The following is a 17,057-nucleotide window of genomic DNA, read 5'->3' as shown; positions in this document are numbered from 1 at the left end:
GATAGATAGATAGATAGATAGATAGATAGATAGATAGATAGATAGATGGGCTGATAGATAGATGGGCTGATAGATTGATAGACAAAAAAACAGGCAGGCAGGGAGACAGACAGATGGATAAATGGACAGACAGATAGCTAGGTGGATAGATAGATGAACAGTTGGGTAGAGAGAAAGGGACCAGATCTGTGCCTGGTGTACTGAAGAAAACTTGTACTCATACCTTCATAACTCTGAAGACACCTCTGTATCCACTATAACACATTGCCCCCCTCTCTCTCTCTCTCTCTCTCTCTCTCTCTCTCTCTGTCTCTTTCTCCCCCCTCCCTCTCTCCCTCTCTCTGTAAGATATGTATATATATGTGCATGTGTATGCATACACACAGATGTGTGTATATATGTATGTGTGTATGTATGTACATATATGCATACATACATACAAACTCCAGGGAACGGAGATAGGTACCTAATGTAGGCACAAAGTCAAACTGTGAGAATTCACAGTGCTCTTACGACTTGCTTCTGTCGATGATCAGATCATCCTGTTTTCACTAAACCTTCTGCTTCCAACAGTTGGATGAAAGCTGCCTGGCTTCACTTTCCTTTCTACAAACTTCCTTCTTAAAACTCACTCAGGGTTAAGACAGGAGGTCTTTAATCTAGAGGAAAATGACACATAAAAACCAGAAAGAAAAAAAAAAGACAACCCACCACACAACACACCTCATTACTTCTGGCACAGGATGAAGACAAGTCAGGCTCTTCAGCTGGTGATTATTGTCTATTGTTCCCTGAACAGTAAACTACTATTTAACGCTGAAAATGTTTGGCTGGAGTTATAACTAAGCAAGCAGCTCCTCATGAATATGAAGTGAAAGTCTGACCCAGAAAAGAAAGTCACAGGTAGAAAGAAAGAAAGAAAGAAAGAAAAAAAGAAAGAAAGAAAGAAAGAAAGAAAGAAAGAAAGAAAGAGAAGAGGGGAAAGAAACCTTCAAGTCCTTTTTGACACTCTCGAGTTCTGCAGACTACACACCGCACTGCCCACACCAGGATGGGGGCTCGGAGATGCAGTAGCTGCCTCAGTTGCTTGATAATTCCCCTTGCACTTTGGAGTATTATTGTTAATATCTTATTATATTTCCCAAATGGACAGACATCATATGCATCCAGCCACAAACTCACCAATTATGTGTGGTATTTTGAAGGGATCTGTTTCTCAGGCATCATGGTAAGTTGTGTTTGGGGGATTTGCACTTGTCAGGAAAATGTCTTATTCTGAAGTAAAAGTGATAAATGCTATAAGAGAGGGAGAGAGGGGCTATAATAATAGAATGGGGCCAAAGCCATGATTGGTCAAGCAACTGTTTGTAGTGTCACCTATACAAGAGATTTAAGTATAATGAAGTTAGGAGGAAATTTGACTCAGGGGATTAGAAAGTCCTTGGTAACCTAGGTTTATTTTTCATTTTTTTGTTTGTTTGTTTGTTTGTTTTAGGGTACTGGCCATCTAGATAAATTGCTGTCCTTGAGGGTAGATTTCATGTCCTAGTCTACCATTTTTTTTTTTTTGCATCTCTGTTAGTGAGAGGACCCCCTGGAGCTTCTCTAAGCAGTCTAGGATGAATTCTTTTGTTTTTAAGTCAAAGAATTAGTTGATAATTAGTATGTGACCATTTGGTAACTCTGCCCTAATCATTTGGTAACTCTGCCCTAAAACTCGGTCGGGGGTGGTGCATGGCATCAGAGATTCATAGTCCAGGAAGGGACCTCAGTGGCCATATAATACAACCCCTCTCATTTTAAAGATGAGGAAACTGAGCCTTAGAGAGGTCATGCTGCTGGAGAGCTGAGATTTGAACTCAAGTCCTCTGACTCAAATTCCATCACCTAACTTTCTACTGTCATCTCTAATTAAAAAAACATCTCTCAGATGTTACCCTTGACCATATAACATTTCCACCAACACATATGTCTTACCTTGAAACCTTCCAATAATGCATTTATCTAGAAGAGAATTTAATATAAATATATATTCAGGGTTGTTTTATTTTTTATTTTTTTCTTTTTTTTTTTGGTTTGGGAGGAAGAAGAGAGCTAGCACTGAGGTTATCAAATTTAAAAAAAGAAAGAAACAGGGTCACTGAATCATTTTTTTAATGCACAGGTGACAACAGAAGTCTATAAAGTATTGCAGACAAGCTACGTGGCTTTAAAAGTTACATGCTAAATTTTCATTTGATTATTTAAAGAAAAAAGCAAGTTATACATAATAGAGGCTCAAATTCTCCATCCAATCCATTGTCTGATCTACTGTGTATATGGAAGTGCTTGTTTTAGTTAGTGTTTGTTAAGGTCAGAATTTTTTTTAAATTAATACATGCCGGAGGGTAGGATAGAGAAATTACTTAAATAGTTTGCCTAGAAAATGTGGGATTTTCTAGTGAAATGGATACATTACAGAAGAAACATCTGTCTATCTCACTGAATGTGTGGACCCAGAGGACAGTGCTATATATAGCAAGATAGAACTGAGTTTAGATAGCAGAAAAGCAACAGACATAGCCAGTAACTGGGATCCCAGTTACGAAGAAAGAACAAAAAAAGCTTTGCTTTAAGGTCCAAGTCCTGAAAATAGAAGCATTTGAAACCTTAAAGAGAATTAAAATGCAATGTAACTAACCTCCTTTTTAAAAAACGGTTCTGGGAAAAGGGGTGGGAATCAATTGCTGTTATCTTGTATAAAGTATAAATTTGGGCCAGCTATGTCAGGAGCAGGCTGGAGCAGTAGATAAGTAAACTGAGCTTAGAGTAAGATCTGGTTTCAAATCCCACCTCAGAAACTAGTTCTGTAATGCTGAGCAAGGGTAACTCCAACTGCACATGGTTCAGGTAAGTTCCTAGGACCTGTCTCCTCAGTCAGAGATGGCTTGTGATCTACCCTGGTGAAGGGTGTTCTCATGGCCAGTTCACAAAACCATTACTTCTTGGATTTGCCAAAGGATCTGTCTCAAGGATTATGCCACCCGGGAAGCTTTGAAAATGCTTAAAATCACTAAGCGGATTAATGCAGCTGGAGTTTAGATAGCGGAGACTAGGGGTAGAGACTCTACTTGTCCTTCCAGTAGACTAGGGAACTCTAAAATGAGGAAGCTGCTTCTACAAATTCAGCCCAGTAATGTCTCTGCAACTTTGTCATCTCAGGGTTGCCTTGGGCACAGAGAGGGCAAGAGATTTGCCCAGAGTCACAGGGATAGTATGCGTTCGAGACTAGACTTGCACTTAGGTCTCCACAACCAGCTTTCTACGACATGCTGTCTCTTTAGATGGTGAACTCTAGAAATTCTGACTACAAACCTAGAAAAGTGGAAGTCAACTCAGCTTATGTTTCCTGCATGAAGTTAATGTTTCAGTGGAGAATTCTCTCAGAATTATGAGCCCACGATACTTTGGGACACAAGTCAGGGGCTTGGAGTGATAAACAAATCAAAGTTCTTGTCAGAGATTAAACCTTATGTCTACAGACCATGGAGTGAACTGAATTCATTGGTTTATTTGATGTCTGTAGACAAGTAACCTGGATAATTCAGAGAACCCACTTCATTTTATTTCTTGAATTATAGCTACAGCCTGAGTCTCAGAGTACCTAGATGTTAATATATTGAAGGAGACAGCCTGGTAAACAAAAGCAAAACTTCAAGTGAATCATTTTCCCACATACACAGACTGAGTCAGTGAGAAAATGGGAAAACCTAGCCTGGATGCTAAATCCCCACTCTCTCATTAGTCAATGAGACTAGTCAGTTAGTCAATGGCCATTAGTCAATGGCCGTTTCCTCCTCCTTTATCATTGTTCTGTCATTTTTCAATCGTGTCAGATTCTTCCTGACTCCATTTGGGATTTTCTTGGCAAAGATACTAGAATGTTTTCCATTTCCTTCTCCAGCTCATTTTACGGATGAGGAAACTGAGGCCAACAGGGTTAAGAGACTTGCTCAGGTCATGCAGCTAGTATCTGAGGTCAGATTTGAACTCAGGAAGATGAATCTTCCTGACTCCAGGCCCAGCACTCTATCCACTCTATCCACTGCTCTATCTAGCTGCCCGTTATCATTAGTAGTCATAAAGGAAAAGTTACTTTTGAAGATATGCAATCTGATGACTACAGGGGGCAAAGGTGTCATTCTTAAACCTTTCACCTCTTTTCTCCTCCAGATGCTTATAGTAGCTGCAGCTCTCTTAGTATTGGAGAGGGATACACCATATAAATGCTGTCAGAGTGAGAACTGCAACAAAAAATACATGGTAAGGACAGAGTCTGATGTTGTTGCTTTCTAAGTAGATTTTCTTGTTGCTATTTACAGGTTTCATTTGTGTCTGGCTCTTTGTGCTCCCATTTGGGGTTTTCTTGGAAAAGATACTAGAGTGGTTTGCCATTTCCTTCTCCAGATCATTTTACAGATGAGGAAACTGAGGCAAAGAAGGTTAGGTGACTTGCCCAGGGTCATACAGCCAGGAAGTATCTGAGGCTGGATTTGAACTCAGGCCTCTCAGATTCCAGGCCCAGCACTCTATCTAACCCTAAATTCACCACCTAGTTGCTTCTTCTAAGTAGGTTTAGGTTCTATTTACTTTCCTCAGTTAGGCTGTATCTGCAGAGAATGCTAAGATAGTAATAATACATAATGCCTTAGTATATTCCAATTTCCATAACTGAACAACTAAAGTCTGGTTTCAAGACTCATTACTCATTTAAAAAAGCCAACAACTAAGTATTTTGAAAGAATTAAAATCTTAGTTACACAATTTTCAGTAATACCATTTAAGAATCCAAAGAGAGGGGGTTTGATAGGAAAGTTTGTTTCCTCTCCCCTGGGCAATTCTGTAAGCAAACTTCTCCCCATAGGGTACGGACATGACTACCCATGACTACGGGCAAACCAATTTGGCATATCAACAAAAGGCCTATGAATGTCTCCTACTCTCCAGGAGGGCAGATATGCTCCTCAAAATGAAATGGACAACCCCATTTAATGGATTAATAGGAGTATAGATTTAGGGCTTGAAGGAAATGTGAAGGTCCAGCTTCCCTTATTTTAAAGATGAGGAGACTGAGGCCCAGAGATATTAAGTGATTTGCCCACATTCACATAGGTAGTAAGTAGGAAAGCAGTAGTCTGAAAAAAGGTCTGGGACTTTTAATGGACTGCAAGCTCAGTATAGGTCAACAGTGTAATACAATAGCCAGGAGAGATAGTATAAATGGGTGGAATATGAGTGAGTGGTAGAAACAAGTCTAGAATTTCAGCTTCCCACTCCCTCTTCAGGTCTGTAGAATCACACCAGCCAGAACCTGATTTCTTCCTGACCTAAGGTATCAAACTTACAATCATATTATACTCCTTGTGAAGTAAGCTTATTGCTGTTGACATTAATGAAAGTTGATGGCAAAAAGATCTGGGGCCCCAAGGATAGAGATACAACTTAATTCAGTTCAATAAACATTTATTAAGTACCTATTATGTTCCAGGCACTGTGCTAAGCACTGAAGATATAAAAAGAGGCAAAAGACAGTTCCTACCCCCAAGAAGCTTACAATCCAATTGAGATGACATGCAGACAAATGTGTACAAACTAGCTGTCTGCAGAATAAAGGTCTTTAAAAGATTCAATATTCTTTTATTCCTCAATAACAAAAATCATAATTGTGAAAATTCAAAAGTTAACTATTGTTGAATTTTTTTTGTAAATGTCTTATTATGAGAAATAAATGATAAATTGCATTAAAATAAAAAACTAACATGATCTTGGGCTCTACTAAAAGATAAAAACTTATCTCCCAAGAATGAGAAGATAGCCCCAGTCAGCCCACATCTGTAGTATCATGTTTATACCTGTGCGCCATATTTTAGAAAGGACATTGATCATTCAGAGGAGGGCAAAGGATGAGGAAGAGTCTTGGGTCCATGCTATAGGAAGGGTAATGGAAGGAGCTGGGAATATTTAGCCTGAAGAAGAAGTGGTTTCTGGGTATAGGATAGCTTTCTTCGAATATCCCAAAGTCTACCAGATGGAAGATTTAAAAACTGGTTCTCTTTGACAGAACTAGGGAGAACTAGGAAAATGAAAAGGAGAAATGGCATTCTGGGTCTTGGGAGAGTCTAGCCTTCCTGACTGTTGTCCTGACACTGAACTTGGATGGCTCAGGAAGAGTGACGCTGATGACTTTGTGCAACTCTGCCTCACTTGAATGCAATTCACGAGTGAGTAAAGACATTACCCATGATGTCATTGATCCTCTTCAAAAACAAAGGACAAACAACCGCACCTAAGCATGACAAAAGGAAAAATTCCCCCATGATCAGAGCAATCCCAAAGTGAACTGAGCTATGTTGGGAGGGAGAAGCTTCCTTCTCTTTCACATCTTTAAGCAAAGGCTTAATGATTGCCATCAAAAACAAACAAAAAACATATGCCACAAGGAGAATTTGTTATTGTTTTCTAGATAGGTTTGGGTTTCGGCTTATCTTCTTTCTCGGACTGAGGTTTCTTCTAATGCTAAACATCTGTGTGTATGTGTATGTGTGTGTGTGTGTGTGTGCATGTGTATTCATTTTTAATATACTCCCAAAGTTTTGTCTTCCATCTTGCCTCTACAGTTCTGTCTCTACACTTTCATCTTCCAGCCCTGCCCATTGGGTAACCTTGGATCAATGAAAAAGATGGCACAGTATAGGGGGAAAGCCCTGGATTTGTCATCAGAAGTCCCAAGTCCCTGGTTGCTACCAGTGTGACCTTGGGTAAGTTACCCAAGGTCTCTGAGGCCATTTCTTCACCTGTAAAATGGGCTTGCATTTCAATTCAAATATTCCATGTTATGCTATCATATAGGCCTAGAAGCAGTGGAGACAGTAGTAATACCTAGGCTAGCCTTCCAAGAGCTAGGGAAAGAAAGGGAGAGGGGAAAGACAAGGAGCCATGCATTGGGTGTTTGAGCTAGGGATTACACAAAAATAAGATATTCTCTCTTTTTTATCTCATTATTATTATTTGTTCTCTAGTCCTGGGTAAGGGCCTTTTCTAGGAATAGACATGACAGCTAGAAGCACCTGGGAAACAATTATCATCTTAGCCAGGATGCTGAGTCTTAGATAAAAAAGAATACTTGAGAGACAGAGGAAACTTTTCTAATCTCCAACCCCCAAAAGGATATCTTACTACCACCTTTCCTAGGGAGAATCCTAAGAATCACATTGATATTTCCTTTCCAGAAATCATTTAGCTAAGTGAATGATGTCTGGCTGGTGTTATTGCTGTTTGTTTGTTTGTTTGAATTTGCTAACTTAGTAGAGACAGAACATATGGTACTTAATATTTTGGGAGTTAGTTTGAGGATCATTTCTATCATCCTAGAAAACCTATTAAACATTTTTTCTATATATCTTGGCAAGTTTGCTAACCCTTTAAAAGAACAAATTCTTTCTTAATCTGGGCACTAGGGTGAATTTGTCGTGCTCTGCTCATTCCATGTTTTAATAATGATACGATAAATCTGGAATTATAGAACATCCAATTTTCTCTGATGAGGAAATTGAAACTCAAAGAGATGGACTTGATCAAGGTCAAGCGATAAGCTAATGCTGAGCCAAGCCTTCTGACGAAGTCCTGGGCTCTATCCAAAGAATATCCTTCCTTTTTTTTTTTTTCATTGAACATTAGTAAACAACCAGACACAGGAAATTTTTCTATTTTTGAAAAAGAGAAGGGGAAAGATGGGGGTGGGGAGAGGGAGAAAGGGAAAGAGAGGAAGAAGGGAGATGGAAGAAGGGAGGGAGAGAGAAAGAGGTGGGGGGAGAGGGAGAGAGGGAGGGACAAAAAGAGAGGAAAGAAGGGAAGGGAGGGGAAAGGAGAAAGAGTGAGAGGGAGCAAGGGAGAGAAGGGGGGAAGGAGAGAGAGAGAGAAAGAGAAACAGGGAGAGAGACAGAGACAGGGAAGGAAGGAGAAAGAGAGAGAGAGAGAGAGAGAGAGAGAGAGAATAAGTATAGATTTGGAGCAAACAATAAATGACCACACAATTAACAAATGTTATTAAGTGTGTCAGGAAGAAAGTTCCCCTCACATCCTTGTGAAATCTATTCAAATTTGTACTTAAATCTATAAATAGATTTTTCATACTAGAAAATACAACTGGATAGCCTGAAGCGTATTTTGGGAAATTATTTCCATTCAATCACCTCCCTTTTCCCAGGCTCACCTAAGAGTTGATACTATACATTTTAATCAACAAATAAGTATATATTGGGTACCAGGTAATGTATTAGATGCAAAAAAGGGAAGATTTTGCTGTGATGATAGGAAAAGAGACTTGATTTCTGATTTCACTGGTATGGGGAAGTCCCAGGTGAGAAAACTCCCTCTTTCAATGCAGGTCAGCACTTTGTTTGTGACTTAAATGGTCTTAGAGGATAAATGACCTGCCCAGGGTCATTCAATCAGTATGAGCCAGAGGCAGGATTTGAATCCAGGTCCTCCAGACTTCAAGGCCAGTTTACCATCCACTATACACTCTGTGGAAAACTTAACAAATGTTAGTTGATCAGATAAGTGAAAACAGAACATATATAGAGTAATTTCTGAGGTGGAGAACTAATAAATGGGAAGATCAGCTAAGGTCTCTTATAGTAGATGGAACCTTAGGTTGTCAGACACATTGATCTTTCCAATTTGGATGTAAAGTCCTCAAGAACAAGACTGTGTTTTCTACTTCCATGTTTCCCCCCAAGGCATAGTACCTTGAACATAGTAAGGGCTTAATAAATTGTTGATGGTTAATATGAATCCCTTCACAATGTCTGGGCTAGAAATTAGTCTTATGACCTGCATAACACTAGACTACAATTTGGCCAGTCATACAAGATTGGTTTACATGATGCCAAACTAAAAGATACTTTAAAATGGACTTTGCAACTCATTAGAATCATAACTTGGGTGTCATGACTGGTGCTTTGTCTCTGGGTTTCAAATTTAGAAGGTGTACTTGAAACCCTCAGCAACTGGAAACAACAGAGTTCAGCACCTAGTTAGCAAAAACAACTAAAATGCAAAGTTACCAAGATGGCAGGCTATAAAGTCCTTTGTCCCCTTCACTTCTACTCACCCTCAGTTTCTCAATTGAGGAAAAGCTTCATGTGGCTTTCCCCAGGCACAGATGTTGGTGCTTGCCCAGAGTTCAAAATTACTAGTTACAGATTTTTAGATTAGACATTTGTTTGTTGAGACTTTACACAATGAGGTAAGTTCAAGCTAGATTGAGAAAGGAGGTACCTGTATGATAATTCACTGGAAATACCTTCTCTCTTGTTTAATGTCACTAAAATTCTTCTATATTTAATTTAGAGTTTACTCTCCATTATCTTTTCTGTCCTTGGAATTGCTTTCTCCGGATATTGCTTGGTGATATCAGCACTGGGCTTAGTGCAAGGACCATACTGCCGTACCCTCAATGGCTGGGAATATGTTTTTGAAGATACCACAGGGAGGTAAGATGTAACCTCCCAATTCATGGAAGCCAGGGAAGACATCTAGCATTTACCCACTGGTTCATAACTCCTATTCGTATTCATTGTTCAATGCAAATTAATTTGTAACAAATTGAAAAGTAAAAATGGACCCCCAAAATGGTAACATTTGTTAACAGATTCAAACATAAAGAGGGCTATTTATTGTTCATAGACAAATCTATACATATTTAGGTTTTCCCCCCCAATCATTGGAACCCATGGTTATTCAGTGCTTAGAGGTTATCAGAAAGCTATAAGAGAAACATTTTGTCAATGCCCTAGAATGGAGCTTCCCCGGGGCAGGTAAGGGCAAGGTAATATTAGCCTGATGTAAATTATAGGTTAGTGAGGGAGCTAGGATGTAAGTTTAGTTGCGTCCTGTCACGTATGGGTCAGATTGCTTTTCCTTCATTGGCACAGACAAATGCGAGAGGCTACATTCCAAGGTGGATAGAGTACTCAGTGGCTGGCAGTCAGGAAAACCTGCATTCTTCTGACACTTCTTAGCTCTGTGATGCTGGTCAAGTCATAAGACGGCTCAAATCTCGTTTTCTGGAAAGATCTCTCTCCCATTCCTTGACCCTATTCCAAATGCTAGCAACCTGCCTCTCCAATTACTTTGCATCTGTTCTATGTCTATCTTGAATGTATCCATTTATTTACATATTGTCTCTTCCTTTAGAAAGGAATCTCCTGAAGGGCAAGAACTTTCTTTTTTTTTTTTTTTTTGGTCTTGCTTAGCACAGCTCCTGGTAAATAGTAAGGGCTTAATTATTGACTGACTTTATTTACTGAGTCAGTTGCGATCACTGCCTCATTGAAGGAAGTTCCCACACTATCACACCTGGCCATTACCTTTTGGCAGTGAGGGGAGAAAGGCCATAGTGGGACAAGTAGGAACAATAGCCTAGGCTCCTGCTTTGGGAGATCTCACATGGCTGGCAGCTGGTCAGTGACCCAGAAAGGCAGTCAAATGGAAGAAGGAGGAAGTGGGGAAGGAAACCTGAATCACCCACAGGCGATTGCTCTCTGTCTTTGTTTCCAGTCCCCCACCTTGAGCCTTGATTTTGTCTTCATGTTCCCCCAACCCCCATCAGCACCTTTGTTCTTAGTACTCACCTTCAGGACAAGGAAGGTATTCATTCTATGCTTCATTCAGCACAAAATTTTCATAACTGAGGCCCTGACCTTTTCATATTTACAGTGGTGAAAAAGCCTCAGCCCTGAATTTGGTTTCATAGGGTATCAGGTAATATAATGCCTCTTCCAACAAAATGGCTTATAGAGAGGAAAATTTGAATTTGCCTGTCAAGGGAGTCTTTGCAGTGAGATGCTTAATCATGCAAACACAGATTTGAAAAAAAGAAAAAGAAAGAAACCAAGCCTAATGCCACAGTTACATTGAGGCAGAACAAGAAATGAGTCAAAAAGTCTGGCCAATGGATTAAGCATGTCTTAGGAGTCCGTGGGGTAGGAGGGTGATTTTTTGGGTCCCTGCCCTTAGTTAGATTATGGTCAATTATGTTGACTGAGCAGGAGGGTAGAATTACAATATTGGAAGAGATCTCAGAGGTCAACCCGTAGCTGAAAAAGGATTTCCCCCCCACTCCCACATATACCCCAAAAGCGGCCATTCAGCCTTCCCTTGAAGACTTCCAACTATAGAGCACTCACAAAGGCAGGCACTCTTCTTTGAACTTGGAAAGGTTAGGATGTTTTTCCTGACAGCTGCAGGAATGTGCCTCCACCCATTGCCCCTAGGTTTTGTCTCTTTGGAAAGAGCTTTTTGGCCTATCCTGATTCTACCATGATCTCACAGACCCAGGGGCGTTAGTAAAATTGAAATGGTGTAACTCAGGACCGAGTACAGAAATGTTTGCCCAATTTTTTTGACCATTGTATTATGTTCCTGCATGTGGCCAGCCCTACTCCTATATCCTCTGAGACCACTCCAACCCACAGTGATCTCTCCCTACTCTGAACTCCTAGAGAATTCATTGCTTCTTCCATTCCTTTGGTACTTATTTGTACCCAACCTGTGGTAGAGCCTTCTGAGCTTGTATTGGTCTGATCAGCCGTGGTTGGACACACTGTACCTTGACCCCAACATAGTGATGTCATTTTGGTCCTATTCAAGAACAGAGGACAACCAACCAGTTTGATCATGTATCAATCTATGTTCCTATTGAACAAAGAGGGAGGAGAGGCAGTGTGGTATGGAGGATAGAAGACCAGATTTGGAATCAGGATTCCAATCCAGAGCTCTAATCCCATCACAACCTTCCCTGGCCTCAGATCCCTTATCTAGAAAATGAGGAGGCTGGATTAGATGATTCTAAAGGCCTAAATCCCAGCTCTAAATCAATGATCCCATAAGAGGTGGGTAAAGAGCTGGTTTCAAAGTCCAGAAAACCTGATTTTAAGACCCACCTCTGAGAGATCTTAGCTCTGTGAGCCTGGGAAAATCATTATGCCTCTAGACACCTCTCTGAGGTAATAAGTTCAAGAGAAGGTACCAGCTTGTATTGGTAGAGGGAGTTCCCTCACCCAGGAATTCCTAATACCAAAGAAATTATGGGTCCAGGCCCTCTTTCCCTCCTGTCCTCTAGTCTTTGATTGCAAACTCCTTGAGGGTGGGGACTAAGTTTATCCTATTTTTTTTTTTTGTACAACCCACACCAGCTAGCACAGTGCAACAAATATAGAAAGAGCTTAGAAAATGCCTGTTGCTGAATGTTAAGACAGCTTTAAATTTTTCATTTACTTCTGCATCATTGTGGATGGTATAGAAATGAATTAGTTCTCAGTCTCATTTTGCCCCTTTTCTCCTCTGTTCCAGTTTCCTCAGTGATCCTAGCACCTGGAGACGGTGCCTGGAGCCCGCTCATGTTGTCGAATGGAATATTATTTTATTTTCTATTCTTATAACACTCAGTGGTCTCCAAGTAATCATCTCTCTCATCAAAGTCATCATTGAACTCAGCAAGATACTCTGTACAACCTACTCAGTCATAATTCAGGTAACCTGCTCCTGAAATTCCATAGGCTCAGAAGGCCAGAGGGAGCCAGGACTTCTCTGTCTCTGAAACTCACCTCGTTCATCTGGTTTCAAAGTTCTGTAAATTGGTTTTTCACTTTTTTCCTCAAATCCATCTCTTCATTTCTGTTTCTGCTGACACTTCCCCAGATTAGACCCTTATCACCCACCCAATGTCTAGGATATAATAAACTGCCTCCTAACTGTCTCCCTGCCTCTGGATTCTCCTCATCCAACCTGTTTTGGAAAGGCAGAATGGTGCAGTGAGTTCTGCATCCCTTCTGCCTGGACTTCCTTCCCAGCCCCTACACTCTCCAGTCTCTACCTATGGAAATGTTACCCATCCCTCAATGTTCAACTCAAATACCTCTCCTCCTCTTCTTGCTTCTCCTCCTTCCCCTCTTTCTCCTCCTTCCCTTTCTCTTCCTCCTTTCCTTCCTTCTCCTTCCTCTCCTCTTCTTTCCCTTCCTCCTCCTTCTCCTCCTCTTCTTGCTTCTCATCCTCATCCTCCTCCCCCTTTCTCCTCTTTCCCTTTCTCTTCCTCCTTCCTTTCCTTCTCTTTCCTCTCCTCCTCTTCCTCCTCCTTCCCCTTTTTCTTCATGATTTCTTCTTGCATCCCTTCCTTTTCTTCATGCCTGCAGCCCTGCAAAAAGTTATCTGTGCATATGTCTTGTAAGAATGTTTTGCATTATTTCATGTACATGATGGGTATTGTACTTCTTGCTTTCTCAATGGGTGAAGGAAAGAGTGAAGAGAGGGAGAGAAGGTGGAACTGAAAATAAAAATAAAATAAAATATGTCTTATAAGAGGCAATTTGGTATAGAGGAAAGTGTGCTGGACCTGGAATCTGGAGGACCTGGATTTGAATCCTGTGTGCCATGGGCAAGTCACTTAGCTTTTCTGATCCACAGTTTCCTCATCTGTAAAACGGAGATCCTAAAACAAAGAGTAGGTAACTCCTAGGCTAGTTCTGAGGATCAAACAGGCTCAGAAGGTAAAGCACCATTTAAAGCTAATCATGACTATTGTTATATAGTATTATATAGTATAATAATATTATATTTCCTGCCAGCTTATCAACTTTTTGACATCGGGGCCTGGACATTTTTGTGGCCCTCACAAGCACCCTACATATTCTCAACAAGCACTTGGTAAATGGATGAACAAAGATTATAGAACTTCTGAATTCCAAATTGTCTAGATTTGGGAAAGCAAGGCACTCATCATATATTCTATAATGTCTCCAGCATTGCTGAAACTACAGTAACCCAGTATAGGAGGCAGGGGCCCAAATCCTGTCCTTGAGAAAGTTGGCTAAAATCAGCTACTTCTGTTCGTGGCATTGAAGGCTTCCAGGAACTGAAGGGAAGTTAGGTCACTTGCATCATAAGTGGCCTCATCTCTCTGAAGTCATCACTTCTAGACTTGATGGAGATATGAAAAATGCTATATACTTTGGACAAACAACTCAGGATCCTTCCCCTGAAGGTAGGGAAGGCTGGATCTGACAATGGTGTTACCTAAGCCAACTTGCTAGAACAATTTGGAGCTGTGTGCTTTGCCAATTAAATGGGTATCAGTGAGCAAGCATCTATTAAGCACCATTTCTGTGCCAGACACTGTGTTAAGCTCTGAGGATACAAAGAATGCAATTGTGTGGGGTGTGTGTGTGTGTGTGTGTATGTGTCCCCGCTTTCAAGAAGTTCATAGTCAAATGGGAAAGACAACATGAGAACAACTAGATACAAACAAGATATGGAGGCAGCTAGATGACTCAGTGGATAGTGTATGGCCTGGAGTCAGGAAGACCTGAGTTCAAATCTGACCTCAGCCGCTTACTAGCTGCATGACCCTGGGCAAGTCACTTAACCTCTGTTTGCCTTAATCCACTGGAGAAGGTAATGGTAAACAAGTCCGTTATTTTTGCCAAGAAAACCCCATGGACAGTGTTGGTGTGTTGTGTGTTCCACAGGGTCATGAAGAGTAGGACACAACTGAACAACATCATTTTGAAATTCCTTCTTCCCTCTGCTAAGTAGACAAAGCCCAAAGCCCAAGGAAACACTTCCCTGTAGTTGAGAGTTCCTAGGATGACAGGTTTGTGGACGAAGAACTGGGGAGGATCTCAGAAGCCATATAGTTCAACCCACTCACTTAACAGATGAAGAGACTGAGGCCCAGAGAAGTGACTTGTTTATGGTAGTAAATGTCAGAGGCAGGATTTGAACCCAGGTCCTGGCTTGGCCAGATTATCAAAGCTGAAAGCCTTTCTTTCAGGTTTACCCACTGGATATATTGGTGAGTACTTTAGAAGGTGAAAAAAATAAAAGAGATTTCCTTATTTCATCCTACCAAAGTAGCTGCATCTCTTAAAATACTAATATATTAATAAGGTCAGTGGATGTCAAAACCTTTTTGTTAGCAAGGTCTAACCAACAGAGAGATCATTCAACTGAAAAAAAAAATGCTAAAAAGGGGGGATCTGTGGTAAAGAATGGTTTAATGAATGCTCTGTTAGCAAGAAAGAAGAGCATTGATATTTCAGGAAGTTCAGAAGTCCCAGCATTTAATTTGTAATGTCTTTCTTAGTGTTGAGTTTCTCCAGATAAATAGATTCCTTCTTATCTCTTCCCCCTAAACAAAGAAACCTTTTTTCTCGGGTTTATGTCTAAACTACTGCATGATTCTCTGTCATTCCTTAAGCCAGATTTACAACTTTACCTAACTTGCTTTTTCTTTATTTCTCCAGCCTGGAATCATTTGAAGTGAGAAGAGTCCTTTCTATGAGCTCCAGGCCATCAGCCTCAGCTGTATAGACATGTGGATACAGATACAGATCCAAATGATGTGATCTCTTATTGAGGCTCCTCATTCTTCCTCAGAGCTACCCCCAAACCTCACTAAGACTCTTAATCAGTTAGTCAATAAGCATTTATTATGCATCCCCTATGTGCTAGGCACTGCGCTATGAGCTAATCACAGGCTCGTAAATCTAGAACTGAAAAATTCCTCAGTGACCTTCTAATACAACCCCCTTCATTTTACAAAGGGGGAAAATGAGGCTTAGGGATCTTAAGTGCTCACACATGTAGTGAGAGTCAGAGGAGATTTGAACCCAGATCTCCTGACTAGAGGCCAGTGCTGTTTCCACTGTACCATGATACCTCCCTTGATCAGTCTGTCCTTTCATTTTATTCTGATCATTACCAACCCTGACAGGCAAGAGATGGAGGGGAAGGAAAGCAAAACGTATGGGATCTATAAAATCTCCGCACATGTATCACAATAAAATCTTTTAAAGAAGTTTTTTAAAAGTTGTATGGGCTCCCTTTGTTTCTTTTTAAATACCAAAGACATCACATCATATCCCACCATAGAAACCTCCTTCATCACAAGGAAGAACCGTAGAGGAAAACCAACCAACCCAATGATGACGTATGCAATGTTCTGCTCTCTCTCTCTCTCTCTCTCTCTCTCTCTCTCTCTCTCTCTTTCTCTCTCTCTCTCCACTGAGAGCAGGAAAGTGTGCCTCATCAGTCATCCTACAAGAACCGTATTGGTCATGGCCTTTAATCTGAGTCTAGCTGCCTTTATAAATGTTTAATGTTGTTTTCATTTATACTATCTAGTTTTACTTGACAAAGGAAGTAGTGGTCAAGATAAACTTGAAATCAAATGCAATCACTTTCATTCACTCACACTTTCCTGGCTTGATCATCATGGCTAGTCTAGCAGTTACCTGTATCATAGAAGGGGCTGATAAGTTCACTTTGGAAGAATTCTCCCCTCTCTTGCCTGTACCTTATCACCCTGAACATCTTGGAAAGTCACTACCTGACACCACCCAGGGAATTGACACCAATTCCCCTTTCAAGCACATAATTCACACAGTTACCAGGAAGTTTTATTGAAAGAATACATTGATCTTACACCAGGTATCTTGAAAAGTGACATCACCTATTAATGGACAATGCCTTCAGAACATTTATATAGTCTTGGTCACAGTCATGAGTAGGTAAGATCCCTAGAAAATGTCATCTCATTCTTCATGGATTTAGAAATTTTGGGCATTGCTGCCCACCTGGTTTCTCCTGCAGAGTGGCATCGCACAACCAACAAGTACCTTCAGAAGGTGCTCTTAGGCACAGCCTGAGATTTCCTAATATAGTGAATCTTTCTCCATCATTGGGCACCAATTCCTCCTATTGTGGCTTTCAGAATTTCTAGACCATATACATGGAGCAGGATTTAAGTATGTTTGGATGCCACATTGACTTCTATTCAAACAACTGCCCAGTTGTACATTACCAGCCAGAGATGGGCAGCTGCCCTGACAAACTACATCTGGAAGGAGATAGAATTCTTTGTGCATCGTAGCTTTAGTAACATAGTACAAAACTAGAGAATTCTCTTAATTCAGTCTATTCTTTGTTACTACTCTTGTTGACTCTGGCCTTACAAT

At 40.6% G+C, this 17,057-nt stretch overlaps 1 protein-coding gene across 1 annotated transcript; it reads left to right on the top strand.

Moving 5' to 3' along the window:
• Positions 1 to 950: 950 nt before the first annotated feature.
• Positions 951 to 15,901, top strand: TM4SF18 (transmembrane 4 L six family member 18). The gene is made up of 5 exons (XM_027876025.1): positions 951 to 1,228; positions 4,213 to 4,302; positions 9,394 to 9,536; positions 12,397 to 12,577; positions 15,345 to 15,901. The coding sequence occupies exons 1-5, from the start codon at positions 1,052 to 1,054 to the stop codon at positions 15,357 to 15,359; spliced, it is 606 nt and encodes a 201-aa protein (XP_027731826.1). The 5' UTR covers positions 951 to 1,051; the 3' UTR covers positions 15,360 to 15,901.
• The last annotated feature ends 1,156 nt before the right edge of the window (positions 15,902 to 17,057 follow it).

This window comes from Vombatus ursinus, unplaced genomic scaffold (assembly GCF_900497805.2).
Source record: "Vombatus ursinus unplaced genomic scaffold, bare-nosed wombat genome assembly UNPS02014810.1, whole genome shotgun sequence".
Lineage (NCBI taxonomy): Eukaryota > Metazoa > Chordata > Mammalia > Diprotodontia > Vombatidae > Vombatus > Vombatus ursinus.
This window is presented reverse-complemented; position numbering and strand designations above follow the sequence as displayed.

Excerpts from the sequence above, each read along its gene's own strand:
- TM4SF18 (XM_027876025.1), top strand. The coding sequence starts at position 1,052 with ATGGGGGCTCGGAGATGCAGTAGCTGCCTCAGTTGCTTGATAATTCCC. Across the intron at positions 1,229-4,212 it reads TCTGTTTCTCAGGCATCATG|ATGCTTATAGTAGCTGCAGC; the intron begins GTAAGTTGTGTT and ends TTTCTCCTCCAG. Across the intron at positions 4,303-9,393 it reads ACTGCAACAAAAAATACATG|AGTTTACTCTCCATTATCTT; the intron begins GTAAGGACAGAG and ends TATTTAATTTAG.